The following is a 17,553-nucleotide window of genomic DNA, read 5'->3' on the forward strand; positions in this document are numbered from 1 at the left end:
TTGGTTAGTTTCAACAACGATAGCGGTGATTGGCTATACTTTATAAACAGTAAGAGGGACGATTGTTATTGGAAAACGTAATGCAATTTCGAAGTACGCGCTTGCCATTGGATAAAGGCAATTGGTTAAAATAAATATAAAGAACCTCAAATGGCACGCCTTCTTCGGAAGATTGTGGGTCATGTAGTTTGAAATGTACTACGGTTTAAAGGTCCTTGTTTAAAGGGACACGCACTCACTAAACGCAATATTCAGTATTTTTCGTTTTGGGGTTAGTCCTTTTTTCAGAAATAGTAAAGCAATGATGTAATAATAACGATATTAGACCTGGTTTAGCACTGGTTTAGATCTGTTGGTACTCGAAAGTTAACATTCCTGTGGTAGCCTATTTGGTATGAAAAGTTTGAGAACCACTGTTTAGGTTATTTATTTAAATACAGAATACTGCCCTCTTGAGTGCTGTTTGAATGATTAAATCACTGCTCCTTTCAGGCTGCAGTTTAATTTCTCAGTCACATTTAGAGATCACAAGAGTTCTTGCATATTAATAGCCAAAATTATTTCATTAATCACCAGATGCTAATTGATACTGGGAAAAAAAGTTAATATGACAAAAGTTTGACCTTTCCTTAAGAGTTTAGAATAGTCTAGATCTATATAATTATTATAGATTATTATTATTAGGCCTCATATTTTTTGTTGAAAACGTATATTGTAAAAAAAAAATAGCGTAGTGTCTTAATCATCATTATGACATGGATTTTTTTTACCATCAGTATCAAGTTTGCAATTTTAGTATTATATCATCAATATCTTTAAGTCATTAGCAATTAACCTTTTACTATTTTTTAACCATTTAAAAGTATACTTAGTTTTATTTCATGAACCATGGATCATATTTACATTTATTGAATACAACTGACATATATTTAAGAGAAAACTTACAGTACAAATATAAAAGATATTTATACAGAATAGATCTACCACTGAGTGGAGTGACCAATAGCATCAGACTGCAAGGCTACCCAAGAGAGAAGGGGCGTAGTTCCCCTGCAGCATAGAGGTAGACATTCCCTTTAAGTGAAGGCAGAAGGTAAGTTACTTTTACTAATAAGAACAGGCAACATAATCACAGATGGATATACAAATATTTCTCAAGCAAGGAACCACAATGTACTGTATGTGGAAATTGCACTTTCACAAACTTTTCTTGCTATCAACCATAATCACATATACTAAGAACAGCATTTTGTCACTAAGTGAATGCAATTACCTCCATTTCATTTTGTACATATACAAATGCAGAAGTCTCACCATTCTGTACTCTACTAAAATCAAACAATATTTTAGCTTATTTTATAACCTTGTTTTAATGTCATCTCTCCACGAATGCTGCTAATGCCCCAGGTCTGTTCAAGACCATTGTTCCCATATGGACCCCACAAAACTCCATCCAACAATTTTCTCCTTTGAATCTTTTCACAATTGCCTTCTAGCACTCACCTTTTAGCTCAGCTCAACTCAAAAACATAAACACTTTTATATCCACAGATTGCCACTTGCAGTCTGATAATTAGTACGACGTGCCTTTGAGTCTTTGGCATCATTTTGTTAATACCTAACAATGGATGCATAGGCACATTTTGCTAAGCAGCAAGTGTCACTAATCTGTTAATCTGCCAAAATCAATGCAAGAGTGATCAATAACGATTTAAAAGGTTAGTCCTGGTAATCAATTTTAGACAGACATTTGTGTTTCCAGACTGTGCGCATTTGTTTTACAGTGTGTGTGAGAGATGTTATATTATTAATCTTAGAGTCCTAGAGAGATTCAGTCATTGCTGCTACATCAATTTTGATAACAGTGGAGGAATAACTGATCAGTCACACTTTCAAGTGTAGGGAATACATTACTCAGTGATGTCTGCCAATAAAGATGTTGTAGAGCCTGCCATTCTCAGCTGTGACCTGGGACCCAAATATGGGTGGCAAGTTGAGTTTGTAGATTGGAGAAAATTGTGGAAAACAGATTACATGTTTGTTTGTTTTTTTAAATCCTGGTATATCTTATTGAACACTTTACAATGTAACAAGGTTAAAGTATTGACAAAAAAGTCATGATACGTTGTCCCAACAAAATCGGGATCCCAAATTGATAATCGCCATTTTCTAAGTATGAAAGGTTTTTGAATACTATAGAAAAATCTACATATGGCTCAGAAAATAATCTGAAAATGGGAATGTGACAGGCTTGTTCCTTAAGTGCGAGGCATTTAAAAAGAAGTGCTTTAGACAAGGGCTTCTGTTACAGTTTCTCTGTACTAGTAGGACCCTAGGCAATGCCCTTTTGTAATCCCAGTCTGCCTATCCTGATGTGAGGGCTCCACGTAGACATGCTTGAACACTCCCAGAAGGGCAAACTGTCAGTACGCCAGCAGTTTTGTCCTTTGAGCAGTAACTATAAAATGTTCTTTTGACAAAACCAAATGTGCAAATCTTTGACAATCTTTAAGTTCCTCATCTGTTTTTAGACTCACATAACAAGTTGGTCTCAAAGTTTTCCTCCATGCAGATTCCAGCAAGATCTTCAACGACTCAAGTTCCACTGTCCCATTGCGTAAAAAGCCCCCCCTGCACATTGCTGCGGTGTCACAGGATGAGTGAATGACGCTGGCCGTTGACGCGGTTGCACAGCTTATTTGGATGGGTGTCGAGTTGCGGTCTTTGGCCCACTTCTGGCCTCTTGGAGGGTCACCTGTCCCAGCAGTAGGAATGCTGTGACTGACGTCCCTTGTGACGTGAGCACTTGCTCCAGCAGCAGTTCTGCATATCATCTTAGACACACTCCGACCTCTGGTGAGGGGTGTGAGAGTCGCGTTTCTGTGCATGTAAATATGTGTGCAGTATGCAATACATATTTGTGAAGGGTCTCCTCTGAGCTTGTTTTGACACTGGATACCTGTCTGATAAAGTAGTGTTTGTGATGCCTCCACAAACAGATCCACGCGACATGCTGTCTTTCTCTCTATAGACATATTTGTATGCATTCTGAAAACGTACTCACTTTATCTTCCGCTAGTTTTAACCCAGTCAAACTTTGCAGTTACAAAATAAAGTCAGATTTGGCAGGTGTTTAGACAACTTGCTTCGCTTCACAGTTGGCATGGTTCAGAATTTAATGAGACTGCTTCCTTCTTTTTCCTTCTTTTCTTCTTATGAGCAGTCCAACACGCAGTGGCCATCAGCAGGAGCAAAATGCCCAACACTAATAGCACTACAGATACCACCTTAGTCTGAGGCAGATCATTATAAGTGTAAGTTACTCCAGTTCCCGCTACACCAATCACCAAGGAGATAATTCCAAAAGGAAAGATACAGCGGTACCAAGATTTCTCCATGCCTCCAGTGGCTTGGGAAAGACGCTCCAGTGATGAAAGTGCATCTGGGACTTTGGCAGCACCGGCCTCCAGGGAGTGAGCCTCATGCCCTAAGGTGGTTGGCGGCTGGGTTTGAAGAGCCAAGTGGCCAGTGGCACAGCCCATGCTGAGCCTGTGGGCTGGTAGATCCCAATACCGATCAGCAACTGCTGGGCTGGGCTTGTGGTCAGCTCTGACCTGGAGACACACAAGAGAAGACTGGAGAAATAACTGGAGTCTAAATGAAACAAGAGAAGGCTTCTAATTCAGCGCAGAAATCCACTCACACTTTCCCCTGCTCTGCTTTCCTCTCTGGCTCTTTTTCTGCACTGTGCCTGCTGGCGCTCTGGCAGCACATTGTACACTATGCTGAACGAAGAGAAGGAGGATATATAAGCTTGTAGAAAGAGGAGGGGCTTAGGAGGGAAATGGGCAAGTCAGAGTGCCCTGATACGTGCTCTTTTATACTACGTCAAAGATTGAACAGGGAGAACAGAAAGGGGGAGGGGGTGCGCAGCAGCATATATTCTTGTCTCCCCATCACTGCATCTCAATAGCACTTATGTCTCAGAGGAACAGCCTTTGGTGAACAGAAATATACTTAAAATACTGTATAGTAAATCTTGATGAAAGTGTTATATTGTTCTACCTCAATACTCAAAACAAACCTAAAAATAAAACAATTATATATATATATATATAAAAAAATAGTATGAATGAGATTTTTAAAATTTTTATTGTATTGTATTTATTTGCTCTTGTCCATGTAAGAAAGTCACAGGTGCCGCTCAGTTTCCACCAAAACATTTTGCTAGTGGAGGCTCTCCTTGAATGAAGGGAACCCTTGTTACCCTTGTAACCCTCTGTCCAGCTTTTGCCCATCATTAAATTTGTGCACAGTATGCATTGATACATGTGATTATTTATATATATTTTTTTCTATACATTCACTTGTTTTTACAAGTGGTGACAACCTGGATCAAATGCAATTATATATTTAAAGAAAAACAAAGACAATAAGAAAAAAACACAGGAGATTCATGTGTTGATCATGCAACACTCAAGAGTCTCGTAGGTGTGGAGGAGAGGACAGGCAACAGCTTTAGTTTGTGGGTCACAGGAAGCACATGCCTCTCAATCTGCTGATGGCATGAAACTCAAAAAACTAACTGCGTAACAAGGACAGCCAATGCTTTGAATAGAATTGACTGAAAATGTCTATATGTTGATTTTGTATTCTAGCATGAAGCATACAGAGAAACAGGCACCCAGAGAGCATCTTCTGTGACTCACCCTACTCTGCTAGTGTTCAGGAGGGCTGCTACACCCACGGCCTGCTGTGTGAACCCAGCAACACCTGTCGGCCAGTCTGGTGCAGCTCGTGCCATCCACATGTCATCTGTGAGCATGAGTTTTGTAGACCACACCAATCAACTCTATAACACTCTCTCACAAATATGGAGGGCAACAGATGGTTACAACTTGGCCAGATCAGAGTTTAGGAACCCAACCTAATGAAGAAATTGATGGAAACATTTAAGGATTACCCATGTTATCCTGCCATCTTTTCATAATTGCTCTTAGAAATGTGCAGTCATAGTACAATATTATAATTTATTGAAGCTTTCCCCATACTTTAATATGTTTGACCACAACATAAAAACAATGTTACTTCTTATGATCTACTCGAGGATTGTTCCCTCTGAGACAGAACACAAAGATGATTATAACCCAAATTTTTAAGTAATTAAAAATAATATATGTTATTCCAAAAACATTACATGGTTAGAGGAAATATTAGTGTATAAAAATAAAAAATCATTTCAAGTTACAGTTGAAATGAACCATTGCAGAGGTCCGAAATATACTTACAGGGTCCACTGTGTATTCTCAGGAGTCAGGTTCAGAGACAAGTACTATGGCAGGAAACCCCTCCCCTCCTTCCCCCAGCACAGAATAGAGGTCTCTCAGAAGACTGGGATTTACAGGTTTTTGCACAACTGAAGAAAGGTGTGGAGACAAAGTGTCGGACAAAGCCTGTCCGAAGGTATACATTAGTACAATGTTTACATAAAAAATACTTTTCTGCAATACAGCCCTTACCGTTTCTAGACAAACCTCCTGTTGCAGCAGTGCTACCCTCATCCTCAGTGTCTCCAGCTTTGTCAGCTCTTCGTCCGTTCTATACGTAACTGTCATAGGCAGGGGTGCCGTTCTCCCTTCATGCCTCACAACGTCTGCTCTCTTGGGGCAAAGACAACCCCACTCTGGCCTCCATCGATCCCATGATTCCCACTCTAACGGAAAATATGGTTATATTTAGAGTGTGAGGGTGAGCAACCGTACCCTAAAACCTTTTCTCCGCTGCTGCCTCAGCTTTAAATAGCGAGGCCCTTGCCTCGCCTCATCAGGATAGACAGCTTTAAAACCCTACCACCAGGAGGGGGTTTGTCAAGGCCAAAGAAAGTACAGCTCTGGCAATGAGTGGTCACTGCAGCTCTGTTTTCATTTTCCATGCACCATAATAGAGAAGTTGCATTAGCTCGTTAGCACTGCTCATTAGTTAGCTTTTTAAAAACTATTTATATGGGTTTATAGTGGAAACCATTTCAATGTTAACCAGCACTATATACTAAGCTGTCATTCTTCATCCAGGATGTATGGAAAACTGTTGAATACTATGATATAAAACTGCTAAAAGTGCAGTGGGGCTATACACAAACAAAACTCTGAAGGTGATACTGTCATACGAGTGGCGTAAATGGAAAATCCCTTTTAGCGTCTTGATAATTGTATCAGTGGATCCTGCATGTGAATGTTACATATACACCCAGATATTGGTCAATATGTAAATTGGAATAGGGTGTAAAAGTCAGAGATTTGTGAATTATGTTACCTCTTTTCACTTGGACTGCACATTTATGGATGTCTTGGGGTGTCCATTTGAGCCTTGCAGATTTTAATTCAGTGTCACCTAAGAAATGGTAGATGATAAATCATATTTTTTGAACAAGTATTTATGATCTCTCAGTTCTTGTGCTGACTTATTATAACCTTGTTTTTTGTCATCTTCTGGTGTCTGCGGGGCCATTAGACCACCCATCTGTCTGTTGTCTGCTGGATCTTTCCCTTGTTGCGAAAGCTTGTGCACCAGAGATTGAATCTTTTCTGGGCTACCACATGGCCACCTCATGGGGAACTGAGGGGACAAGGTCAAGGATTGCAAACTGAGTATACAGAGAGCACAGTGCAATTATATAGTATAAAGTCAAGCATAAAACATAAACTTCCCTTATATCTTGTAAGTATAAACTAGAAATGCTTGCATGGTTTTGTGAATTACCCAAGAAAACATACCGTGGCCCTCATTCTTGTCATGAACTGATCCATCCCAGACTTCCTTTCCAAGGCTAGAATTTTGTCCCACAACCTAAATAACAGAAGAATATGAATATAAATGCGTAGTAAATTGAAATGCAAATATATACAAGGGGTACCTTTTTTCCTTGTGTTTGAGATGTATCCATTTTAATATCTCTTGTTGAATCGGACTATTTTGTCCTGACTCCATTGTTTTCGAAAAAGAAGAAGGGTTGCTTGTAGTAGACTCTTTAAAATGTATGCTACTCAACTGACCCATTTTCACTGTCTGTTTTTTAGATCCACAAGGAAATGCATGTTGTCCATGATGTGGCAGTCCCTGTAATGTAATTTGTTTTTTGGGGGCATTCGTGTGCACACATTTTAAGCCATCTGCTGGTTTGGTGCTAGGAGAACGGCGGATTGCTGGCTGATATTTTCTTTGGTCTTTTTGTTCAGTTGTTTTGGACATCAATTTATCATTTTTTGTTTGCCCTTTAGATGATTTAACTGAATCTTTTGTTGCAGCGCTACCTTGTTTGTTTAGAGTTTGAGGTGATTTGACAGTGCCACGTCTTATGGCAGGTTCTAAACCAGAGCGGACGCGCACTGCTTTTTCCAAAGCCTTTTCAAGAAGATCTATTTCTTCTTTCTCCACTTTTGAAATATCTGTAGTAAACAATAATGGGTGAATTGTTTTTGCTTATGCTAGAATAAATAGATTTTAAAAAATGATGACAAACCTGTAGGTAAATTACATTCAGACTGAGACACAGGGGATGATCTTGCTTGAGATGTTCTGTTAGATATTTGTGCATGCAAAAGAAAAGTTCTGGTTTAAGTTAAGTATGTATTTATATTTTTGTTTGCAATGTAATTATACATCTCGTTTACTTTGTAAGTTTAGTTTTCCGACATTTTAGTATGTGAAAATTATAAAAGGCACTGCTGGGATTCGAACCCAGGATCTCCTGTTTACTAGACAGGCGCTTTAACCAACTAAGCCACAGCGCCACCGAATGACCTCTCATGTAAAAAGTACTCTTGAAAGTATTCTTGAAAGTGATGAAGTTAGTTGAGGACGGAAAGACTTACAAAACTATGATTTCGGTGCAAAGTTGAACTGAATGATGAATCTTGGCTTGTTCCCCTTTCCATGAATTTAGGATATCTTCAATGGTGATATGAAGTGCCATCTTGAGGGAACGCGGCGGGATCCTTCAGTTGATTTACGCAGAAGAAAAATGCAAGTCCAATCTACAGAGACCAAAATCAAACAGTTATTTTAACAGCCGTGTGATATGACGAACACAGCATTTTGACACCGTACGTATAGCACTCACTGCTGTTTAGATCATACCCGCGCTTTCAAAGGAACCAGGAAGTAAAGTTTCCACCACACTGTTTAGAAAGCAACATCCTTAGATTATTAAGAACAAATGAGTTCGGTCGGCAGATCCATTGTGCTAACAGAAGGATGCAAAGACAGATAAAACTACTAGGTAAAGTTTGATGGAAAATAATTCCTCGTTTCGTCTCCACAGCAATCGTGATAACGTGCCTTCTCGCGCGATTTTGGTGCTGCATTTTAGCCATTTTCGTTACCCATGGATCTGCGGTCTATTGGTAGAGTAGAGTACTGCAAGTATGGTTATGGGCTCATCGCGCACAGTCCTATTGAAAACATGTTGGACCGACTCGCATCTGACTATATTTATTGAGGTAAAAATATGATGAGCAAACTAGACTAAAACGCAGCAGTACATATTTTGGCCCCACGACTTTTCCTTCATACAGTCTAGATAGAGCGTGCAAGTAGAGCTAAGCTGTAAATATTATATAATTCAATTATTATAAAAAATAAATAAAGCGAGAGAGAGAGAGATGCACAAATAACCCACTATGCATCTTATATTATTGTATGGCAAATAGCAACAGCTTGCTTTGGAAGTGAATCATCACTCATCTTTTAACCTCTGGGGCTCATGAGCAGTGTCTATAAGGGAGTATGTGGAAGTGTGATGTGGAGGGGAGATTCTCTGCTGCCCTGCCAACATGCATCTGTTATGGGTTTCTCGGCCAACAAAAGAATAGCCTAGGCCTAATAATAATAATAATAATAAAAGCACATCTTGTTCTCTTGTTTGTATAGTTTTCTTTGCATTTTGGGCAGAGCTAATCCTTATTTCTTATCCTTGTAATTATGTGAAGGCAGCAATATCATCAAATAAACACTTGAACTGCATCTGAAATGTATGTTCTCTACAATCTCCTTAATGTAAATTGTGTTGAAAGCAGAGGATGTGAATTTTCATATTCAAGTGTTTCCATTTGGTGACACATGGTAGGCTACATCATGTATAATCCATGAACAGCATGTGTGAATCACAAAAAGTGTGTTATCACATTAATTAATGCACTGCACACCCAAAACCATGGTAATATTGTTGATCAGCTTATTATTTGATATATTTTAATGTTAAAGCGTTTGCAATTTCACATGCTTGTGTCCAGAGAATGGCTCCCTTTGTTTTTGACCTAAATCCATCCCAAGGTTTTTTTTTTTTTGCGCTAGTTAGATAAACACATCTGTCATAGCAAAAGGAAGTTTGTCTAGAATAGTCTACCTAGTTAGCCCAGAGTTGGGACTGAATTTAGGGAATCAGCATTTCAGTTCATTCTGGAGGTCTTCCTGAAAATGGGAGACAGGCTTCTACTCAAACAAATCCAAAACAGCTGTTTATCTGTGCATATTATGTTTTATTCTTTTCTTTTAAAATTAATTTTAATTATTACATTACAATTATTTATATTTTTATTCATCTATTTAAAAATATTTCTTATTCATAGTAAAAAGCCAAAGTTAAATCTGTCAACTGGACAAAATGTCTGTGTAATCCCTTAGTCGTCTAGGTCAGATTACTGGAGGACACTGCCTTATATCTATCTGAAGGAAGGGGCTAACTACACTGAAACTGTAAACATCTATTATCTCCAGTTTCAGCTGAAACAACCCTATCCAACCTTTAACAACCTGTTATTGTTCTCATTGTTCTGGGTCTGAGGATGTAGTTATAGATGGGGGGTAGATGTCTCATTCCTCTTTAAGGATTGTCGTTCCTAACAAAAATGGCTTCTTTAACTCCTCTATCAAACCATTTCTTTTCTTTGGCTAAGATCTGAACCTCACTATCTTTAAAGGAGTGGTTAGTGTCTTTGAGATGGAGATATATAGCAGACTGGGGTCCAGAGGGGCTCTCACGCTGGTATTGGTACATTCTCTTATGGAGTATCTGTTTAGTTTCTTCAGTGTAACGCTCACTGCACTCTTCACTACACTGAATGGAGTAGAAAATATTACTTTGTTTATGGCTCGGGGTTTTGTCCTTTGGGAGAACCAGTTTCTGTCTTAAAGTGTTTTTAGGTTTGAAATAGACCGGAATCTCGTACTGTCTGAAAATGTCCCTCTCTTCAGATAGATAGAAGGGTGTGTCCAGCAGCAATCTAACCAGAACTGAAGAAGCGGCTTGGATGAGCAGCCAAACGTCTTCACTCCTACAACAATTTGTCCAGTTGACAGATTTAAACTTCGGCTTTTGCAACTGGAGAAAAAGTTGTAGGAGTGAAGACCTTTCGCTGCTCATCCAAGCCGAACTGAACTGGAGTCGCTACAATATAATTGAGTTCTTACCATCCAATCAGAGGCGCGCGCCACATCCACGCGCTCGGGACAGGGCTGTAGTCACGTGACACCGGCTGGAGGGGGGCTGGTTGCGTAGTTGACTTCCCTCTCAAGTTCAGTCTCACTTATTTATGCAATTGTCCCCGTCCGATTCACACTTCAAGGTTTGTTCTCAGTCTCATATTTTGAACAATCGCGACATCTTTCGTGTTACTGGTGTTGGAGTTTTGCTGCTGCTCCAGTTAAGCTCCAGTTGTGTTAAATGCTAGGTTACTGATAGCATCTCAAAGCTAACGCATTCATACTTGAATGATGAACTGATTTAACAACAGTGATTGCGTCAATTCATACAGGCCTTTCACGTTAACTGGTTATTTTATTATTACTAATATGGTCCTAAGAATCTCTCAGCATGTTGTTTGGGGCGTAAGCTAACAGTTGTTCATGTTCTGGTTAAAGTCAGAAGGCCCGTGGCTTGTTATTGTTCTGCTTTAGCTGGTCAGCGGCAGTTCAGTAGGTCATCGAGAAGGCTTTTTGTCCCACTACACTTCGGTAAATAAAGCCATGTGACATCTTGCTAAATGTCGATTTATATCCAGATTTGTACGCGTTCATAGTTTAGTTATAGGCTCTTTCAACCCCAGCAAATGGACACAAACAAGGATTATACAATATTTCCGTAAATATCAATAGCAATAGACATATTAGTAGCTTGGACTAATGCTAGTTATGGGTTAGAAACGTAAATTATCTACGGTAATCGCTAGCAGATTTAATTGACTGTACGTTTCAAGTGACCTAAGTGTTTCGTTTTTGTTGTCAGCAGAGAAAATGGAGACAGGTGCAAGTACGGTGAGTGGATATGAAGAAAAGGATGAGGATCTTAGGTGAAACATCTAAAACAATACATCTCACTAAATAGTTCCTCATTTTGAATGAGAAAATAAAATGTAAACCTTTTTTTCTTAAGGCCCGAAGATCTGTCTGAGATGCTGGGAGCAGGGACCCGTGAAATTCATGAAAAGGCTGAGAATACTCAATTTGTAAAGGATTTTCTCAGGGGTAACATTTGTAAAGAGCTTTTTAAGGTCAGCCCTATAACCAAATAGCCAAACATTTCTTATCTTCAGTATTATGTTGTGACATTGGCCTCTCTTTCTTCTTTACCCTAGCTTGGTGTAGTGGCACTTTACTACACATATACTGCATTGGAGGAGGAAATTGAGAGGAATAAAGAGCATCCAAATTTTGCCCCTTTATATTTTCCTGCAGAGCTTCATCGCCATGAAGCCTTAGCTCGTGACATTGAATTCTTTTATGGCCCTGAATGGAAAAGCCAGATCAGCTACTCTGAAGCTACAAAACAATATGTAGAACGCATTCATCAAGTAGGACAGGAGGATCCAGTGTTGCTCGTGGCTCATGCCTACACTCGCTACATGGGCGACTTGTCCGGAGGTCAAGTTTTAAAGAAGGTTGCACAGAGGGCTCTGAAGCTTCCTCCCACAGGAGAGGGCCTGGAGTTCTATCATTTTGAGGGCATTCATAGCCCCAAAGCTTTCAAACAGCTTTACCGCAGTCGGATGAATGAGCTGGAGTTGGATGTGGAAACAAAGAAAAGGCTTGTGGCTGAGGCTGTTAAGGCCTTCCACTTAAACATAAAGGTAAAAAAAAACTTCTGAGCATAAAGATTTATCTTATAAACAAGTTAAACACTGTTTGTTTTGTTAACTCTTATGATCCCCCAAAACAAAACTGCTGTGTAGTTACTTCAACAATATCAAGCTTTTTCCAACAGGTATTTGAAGAATTAGATGACATTGGTAAAAACATTCCAAGAGAGGTGTCTGATGCTGGCATGTCCCACCATGGAGCAATGGGAGGAGACATTAATAAATGTCCTTATTATGCCGCTAAAATGGGTAAGTAAACATTCCATTTAGCTTTTTAATCACACTTTTGTTGATGATAAATCTGAAATTAGTTCCTTTTGTATTATAGCAGCTTCAGGTGGGACTGCGTATGTTGGTCAACTTGTCTTGGCTGTACTCAGACACCCAACTGGACAGGTCCTTTTTGCTACTTGGTTTGCTGCTTTGGCTGGGCTGGCTGCATGGTATTTAATGTGATACAGATGTCAGCTGCTCTGTTGATAGATAGGAGTATGAACTATGACAAGCCTCAAGAAAACCTTTTAAACCCTTAACTATTAACTCTCCTAACTAGGATTATGTGGAACTGAACTAAAAGTGTTAGTGTAATCCAACATGACACTTAGGATGCAAATTACTATTTCAAAGTCAGTGCTTTTTTTGAGTTGAAGGGAGTGTTGTAAATGCATATGCAAAGGATATGGTTTTATTTTGGCATTTGTACAATTATTATAGAGCAATGGATTTGACAAATTATCCTATAGGCAATGTTATAGCACCTCAAACAGTACTGTACTTAAATGCAGGGATTGCATTTTATTTTAACATGAAATTTGGCAGATTTTAAATAAAAATATTTTTGACTATATACTACTGATAAATCAGATTGACAAGAAAATGTCATTATGGTTTATTGTTAAAAAGGCTTGTAACATTTTTGCACAGGACGGGTCTTCTCTGACAAGTATTAAATGCATTTTCAGCCAGATGATGTATGTTTTGCTTTAGAATTTCCAAATACATTTTCGTGCAGTGTTGTCATCGTTAAGCCATGCTTTATATTTCAAATGTGTTCTATTGCAGAATATTGTATTATATGAATTATGCATCAAGAAAATAAATTTGACTTAACCTTCTTGTAACTGCTTTTCAATTTATTGCAGAAATGTCTTGCAACAATGCAACAAGTGATGGGTGGGAAAAATGGGTTTTATTAACCTAATGTTATAATTTCAGTTATGTCTGTTTTGATTTAACAGTATGTGGAAACCATACCTTTTGATGTACAGTATATTTTATTGATAAATTGACAATTAACATTATTTACAGTGCTATTAACAGCGAGGTTGGGATGAGGGAGAGTCTAAGCCAAATTTGAGCCATAGAAATAAACAATGGTTTTCAGTTATATTAAAATTTGGTGGTTTAATGGACACATTGCATTTCAAACTGGTTCATATTCATTTATGAAGGTCTGAAATCTCGTGTTACACTGCAGAGCAGATGGTTTCCCCTTGTTTTATTGCAGGGTAAGACGGACACACTGAAACAGATCTGTTGATCTTCATGGACTGTGCACCTTCCAGACTTTCAGGCTGAATGCATCCTCTGTCTGGTGGTCAGTTAAAGGACCTTTTACCTTAAAACAAACAAAAAAGCAAGTTAGTCTTCATGAATCATCAAAATTCTTCACAAACACAACTGGACACCAAAATGATACCATCGCTATCCATCTAGCTACCTCTCTCTTAATACACAACTAATATGTAAATATTCATAAATGCCAATTGAACTCAAAGATATTTTTACTTATTAAATTGTTGTTATTGTGACAGCCACAAACCAAAACTATCTAATTATGTGTTGCACTGCATAAAATCCCCTTTAACTAATGTGAAATCCTACCTGATTTGTGGCTGTCAGGAGTTAGGCATAAACAGTTTCTTTAATTTAGAGAAGATTCCCCCCTCTTGTTTCAACTCTCCTTCCATCTCGTCATGCCTGTTTTCATTGACAGTACGTTTTGCACTGCCCCCACCTGGACACAAATTAACACTACATCACTAAGTTTTTGACTACAATTTAAAAAAAAACAACATTCCCCTGCTTCACTCAAAGGGAAATGATTGTCATGTAAACTGTATACAGAAAAGTAATGTTACCTGTGGAGGTTGCAGTGACACCATTTACAGTCCCTTCAACATCAGTTTCATCCTCAGCATAGCTCATTAGAAGAGTCCTCTGTCTGTCAGTGAGTGACCTGTGACACAAGAAAGGTGACCATGGTTTACCAATTCAGATTGGTTTAATAACATCACCTTATTTGCAGCAGTCATGGCACAAAGTGGTATTAGGCAGCTAGTTCTTAATAGAAAATGCAGCTAAATATACTGAGCTTAACAACATACAACAGCATACATTAATAAAATAAAATTTTCCCCAATGTTTTTCATGTAATTATACAAAAGTAATGCATCTATATATGTATTGTGGACATACTTAGGAACTTTGACTTTAACATGGACATAGTGGTCGCCAAAACCATAACCACTGATACGGGCAATTCCCTTTCCTCCCAGACGGATCTTCTGATCAGCCTGGCAACCAGCAGGAATCTAAAACACAATTACCATCTCATTTACAAATCATAGCTCTCATATTACAATAACATGCAATCTAAATATACTTACTGATAGATTTAAAGTTTCATATAGGCCCTGTGTTCTAGCTGTCCCTCCAAGAATAGCTTGTGCGACAGAGATGAAAAGATCAGAGTGTATGTCAGCTCCATCCCTTCTAAATACTGGACTTCTTTGGACCTGGAAAATCAAAAGGAATATACCAGTGTGTCTTAAATTCTTATTCTGCAGTCACCATTATCAAAAAGTAGTGTCTATAATAAGTTTTACTTTTCAGGTTCAGCATAATATATCGGCCAACCAATACATCTGTCTATCATCACTCCTACTTTATTATTATTATTATAGCACAAGTCTGTTGTAGTATTCCAACCTTCTGGGATCTGGGACTCACTTTTCCAAAGACCAACACATGACAGCGATACAGATGAGCAAAGACACGACCAATTGTGATGTGACTTGATAAAGGCAGCAGTAGAAATAAATACTAAATATTAAATCAATTTGTAGTTTTCTTACTAGTATCATTGCTCCAGTGTTGCCAAAGCAGTTCACATTTAGTAAACACACTAATCATAACTCATTTAAAATCTATGGTTTACAATTAGAGAATGTGAAATATACTCACCCTAAATGTGATGAATATCTCTTTTTTACCCACTGGCATTCTAACTGTCTGACCATCTTCAACCCCTACAACAAATCATAGATTTTGTAGTTACAAACTAGAATTACTGAAGCTGTTAATTATTTATTAAATAAAATTCAGATTAAAGCCTCACCAGCTGGAACAGGAACCATGACTGACTTCCTCTGTTTGGTTTGTCCTGTGCCACGACAAATACCACAGGGGGTAGAGATGATGCTGCCTTTTCCCCCACAGCGGCGACATGTGGACCGCATAACAAATGGGCCTGTATTTATCGTCTCCTACAAATAAAAAGGTTAAGTAAATAAAACAATAAAAACAAATATATGTTAAATTCATGTTTTTGTAAGATTTGTACCATTCCAGAGCCGTTACAATAGTGGCAGTGCTGGACCTTTGAGCCAGGCTCATGCCCCTTGCCATCACACCTTTGACAAGTAGCATCTATGTTAACTGACATTTCTTTATTGACACCTTTTGCTGCTTGATTGAATGTCAACTCCATGATGTACTGCAACAAATCCAACAGGGCAATTTGTAGTAATCAGCACACACTGCAAGTATTAATACAAATTCCAGCTACAAACCTCTTGTGGCTGATCAAATATAGCGTTAAAGTCGCCAAAACCACGTCCCCCTGAAAATTCACCAAAAATCTTGCGGAAAAGCTCCTCTGGGTCCACATTACTGGTCTGTCCTGACCAGTACTGCTGGCCTCCACCAGCCTGTCTGCCATCAAAGCCTGCTGACCCATATGTATCATACTGCTTTCTCTTGGCTTCATCACTTAGCACCTAAGAAGAGGATAACCTAAATATTAGTTGGGATCATAGAAGATTCAAATGCCAAAAAAAACCCCTGAAAAAATATACCTCATAAGCTTCGGCGAGCTGTGCAAACTTTTCCTTGGCTTGAGGGTCATCTTTGTTTGTGTCAGGATGGTACTTTTTGGCCATCTTAAGTATTTAAAAAATGAAGATGTGGTTCAAAATGCAATTCATCAGATGTCAACAAAAGTGCTTTGTTAGGCCAATGCATACCTGATAGTAAGCTTTCTTAATTTCCTTTTGGGTTGCTGTGCGAGGTACACCCAAGACCTGATAGAAGTCTTGCTTATTGCCGGTTGTGGCACTTGTGTGGAAGGACAGTGTGTACACGGTATTAGGAAATTTTCCTGAAATGCACATAACCATGTGTGAGTTTAAGGTGAACAAAATTACTCACTGTTGCATCTGTGATATAATACTAGATACAGACATTTTTATCAAGAGGGAAAATGTTTCAAAAGTGCACTAGTATGTAACTTTTACTGGTGGAGGGTCCACTGCCTACCTTGTCTCCGTGTGAATGTTTTTGCTTTGTCTGGAAAAATTCCACAAACTTATTCGTCCACATCCCCATTATGGGTATGGCCGTTCACAGTAAGGCATGTCTTTCAAAGTATTACTGAGCTATAAAACGTAATTAAATAAGCAGTTATAGATATGTTTAATGCCATACAGTGGAAGATTCCTGGCAAAGCAATAATATATTTGCAGAGACAAGATAGTCGCAGACCATCAGCGATGAAAGTTACGTAGCTTGCCTTTAAACAAGAAAGTGCAAATGACATTTAAGTTTGGTGACAGCACCACACAGACGTTACATCATCCTCCAGAAAGCACATTAGAGCAAAAACAGCATACATACAGACAAAAGTAATAGGACTTTCATACTTGTCTTGTCTGACGGTTACATGTTAGTTTTCTATACGTTAGTAATAATAACATAGTCAACCAAAACTAAGCCTAACCCATTAGCTTAGCAGAGGCCAGTGCAGCTCTTACCCGTCAACCCTCTCAATGTCAACCCTGTCCCTGGTCCAGCACATGTCGCTGTTTTTCCTCGCCATAGTTTTTCTGGACCAAATGTAGAAAAACTACGGGCAACTCCAAGAGCTTTGCAAAAATTAGGGGCCGCGGCATTGCAATGTCCAGATGACACGATCACAGTGATCAAGCGTGAGGATCTGCGAGCTACAGAAGACGCCATCATTCCCTCACGGCTCACCGCACAGTACACACTGCGCATGCGCAAGGACGTCCAGCGTACTTTGCGTCCAAAGATTATGTATGAATCAAGATGATACTGACTTTTTCCTCAAGTAGGACGTTAA

General features: G+C 38.8%; 4 protein-coding genes, 1 long non-coding RNA gene and 1 other non-coding gene across 8 annotated transcripts; 1 reads left to right on the forward strand and 5 right to left on the reverse strand.

The window, feature by feature from the left end:
* Nucleotides 1-864: 864 nt before the first annotated feature.
* Nucleotides 865-5,026, reverse strand: LOC129456479 (uncharacterized). Its single transcript, XM_055223863.1, has 3 exons — nt 4,710-5,026; nt 3,704-3,785; nt 865-3,614 (listed from the first exon to the last, which is right to left on the reverse strand). The coding sequence occupies exons 1-3, from the start codon at nt 4,823-4,825 to the stop codon at nt 3,153-3,155; spliced, it is 660 nt and encodes a 219-aa protein (XP_055079838.1). The 5' UTR covers nt 4,826-5,026; the 3' UTR covers nt 865-3,152.
* Nucleotides 3,584-7,033, reverse strand: LOC117375307 (uncharacterized). The gene is made up of 7 exons (XM_055223862.1): nt 6,914-7,033; nt 6,774-6,846; nt 6,471-6,615; nt 6,313-6,390; nt 5,520-5,713; nt 5,285-5,453; nt 3,584-3,609 (listed from the first exon to the last, which is right to left on the reverse strand). Exons 1-6 carry the CDS (start codon nt 6,985-6,987, stop codon nt 5,307-5,309), a joined length of 711 nt encoding a protein of 236 aa, XP_055079837.1. The 5' UTR covers nt 6,988-7,033; the 3' UTR covers nt 3,584-3,609; nt 5,285-5,306.
* Nucleotides 7,034-7,071: 38 nt separating this feature from the next.
* Nucleotides 7,072-8,307, reverse strand: LOC129456482 (uncharacterized). The gene is made up of 4 exons (XR_008648787.1): nt 8,120-8,307; nt 7,872-8,033; nt 7,520-7,575; nt 7,072-7,445 (listed from the first exon to the last, which is right to left on the reverse strand). It is a non-coding gene; the product is annotated as an uncharacterized LOC129456482 (long non-coding RNA).
* Nucleotides 7,717-7,790, reverse strand: trnat-agu (transfer RNA threonine (anticodon AGU)). The gene has a single exon. It is a non-coding gene; the product is annotated as a tRNA-Thr (tRNA).
* A 2,213-nt stretch (nt 8,308-10,520) lies between the features above and the next one.
* hmox2b (heme oxygenase 2b) lies at nt 10,521-13,252 on the forward strand. Of its 2 annotated transcripts, none has more exons than XM_033971359.2 (6): nt 10,521-10,622; nt 11,282-11,345; nt 11,429-11,546; nt 11,631-12,122; nt 12,257-12,380; nt 12,460-13,252. In XM_033971359.2, exons 2-6 carry the CDS (start codon nt 11,290-11,292, stop codon nt 12,585-12,587), a joined length of 918 nt encoding a protein of 305 aa, XP_033827250.1. In that variant the 5' UTR covers nt 10,521-10,622; nt 11,282-11,289; the 3' UTR covers nt 12,588-13,252. The 2 variants fall into 2 exon arrangements, with proteins under 2 accessions (XP_033827250.1, XP_033827251.1); XM_033971360.2 differs by having other exon boundaries at nt 10,531-10,622; nt 11,285-11,345.
* dnaja3a (DnaJ heat shock protein family (Hsp40) member A3a) lies at nt 13,236-17,502 on the reverse strand. Of its 2 annotated transcripts, XM_033971253.2 has the most exons (12): nt 17,225-17,502; nt 16,439-16,572; nt 16,271-16,354; nt 15,986-16,192; nt 15,757-15,909; nt 15,532-15,679; nt 15,378-15,442; nt 14,801-14,929; nt 14,610-14,725; nt 14,273-14,370; nt 14,016-14,148; nt 13,326-13,749 (listed from the first exon to the last, which is right to left on the reverse strand). In XM_033971253.2, the coding sequence occupies exons 1-11, from the start codon at nt 17,466-17,468 to the stop codon at nt 14,030-14,032; spliced, it is 1,497 nt and encodes a 498-aa protein (XP_033827144.1). In that variant the 5' UTR covers nt 17,469-17,502; the 3' UTR covers nt 13,326-13,749; nt 14,016-14,029. The 2 variants fall into 2 exon arrangements, with proteins under 2 accessions (XP_033827146.2, XP_033827144.1); XM_033971255.2 differs by lacking the exon at nt 14,016-14,148 and having other exon boundaries at nt 13,236-13,749.
* Nucleotides 17,503-17,553: the final 51 nt, after the last annotated feature.

Source organism: Periophthalmus magnuspinnatus, chromosome 8 (genome assembly GCF_009829125.3).
Source record: "Periophthalmus magnuspinnatus isolate fPerMag1 chromosome 8, fPerMag1.2.pri, whole genome shotgun sequence".
Lineage (NCBI taxonomy): Eukaryota > Metazoa > Chordata > Actinopteri > Gobiiformes > Gobiidae > Periophthalmus > Periophthalmus magnuspinnatus.

Bases quoted from the DNA above. Each gene is read 5' to 3' on its own strand.
- LOC129456479 (XM_055223863.1), bottom strand. From the start codon at position 4,825: ATGCTCACAGATGACATGTGGATGGCACGAGCTGCACCAGACTGGCCG. The intron at 3,786-4,709 runs GTGAGTCACAGA...CTCTTCGTTCAG, and splicing joins CTGAACACTAGCAGAGTAGG to CATAGTGTACAATGTGCTGC. The intron at 3,615-3,703 runs GTGAGTGGATTT...GTGTGTCTCCAG, and splicing joins AAAGCAGAGCAGGGGAAAGT to GTCAGAGCTGACCACAAGCC.
- LOC117375307 (XM_055223862.1), bottom strand. From the start codon at position 6,987: ATGGAGTCAGGACAAAATAGTCCGATTCAACAAGAGATATTAAAATGG. The intron at 6,616-6,773 runs GTATGTTTTCTT...TTGTCCCCTCAG, and splicing joins TGACAAGAATGAGGGCCACG to TTCCCCATGAGGTGGCCATG. The intron at 5,454-5,519 runs GTAAGGGCTGTA...ACCTTCGGACAG, and splicing joins AGGAGGTTTGTCTAGAAACG to GCTTTGTCCGACACTTTGTC.
- hmox2b (XM_033971359.2), top strand. From the start codon at position 11,290: ATGGAGACAGGTGCAAGTACGGTGAGTGGATATGAAGAAAAGGATGAG. The intron at 11,346-11,428 runs GTGAAACATCTA...TTTTTTCTTAAG, and splicing joins GAAAAGGATGAGGATCTTAG to GCCCGAAGATCTGTCTGAGA. The intron at 11,547-11,630 runs GTCAGCCCTATA...TCTTTACCCTAG, and splicing joins TTTGTAAAGAGCTTTTTAAG to CTTGGTGTAGTGGCACTTTA.
- dnaja3a (XM_033971253.2), bottom strand. From the start codon at position 17,468: ATGCGCAGTGTGTACTGTGCGGTGAGCCGTGAGGGAATGATGGCGTCT. The intron at 14,371-14,609 runs GTATGTCCACAA...CTTGTGTCACAG, and splicing joins GTTAAAGTCAAAGTTCCTAA to GTCACTCACTGACAGACAGA. The intron at 14,149-14,272 runs GTAACATTACTT...ATTTGTGTCCAG, and splicing joins TGTCACTGCAACCTCCACAG to GTGGGGGCAGTGCAAAACGT.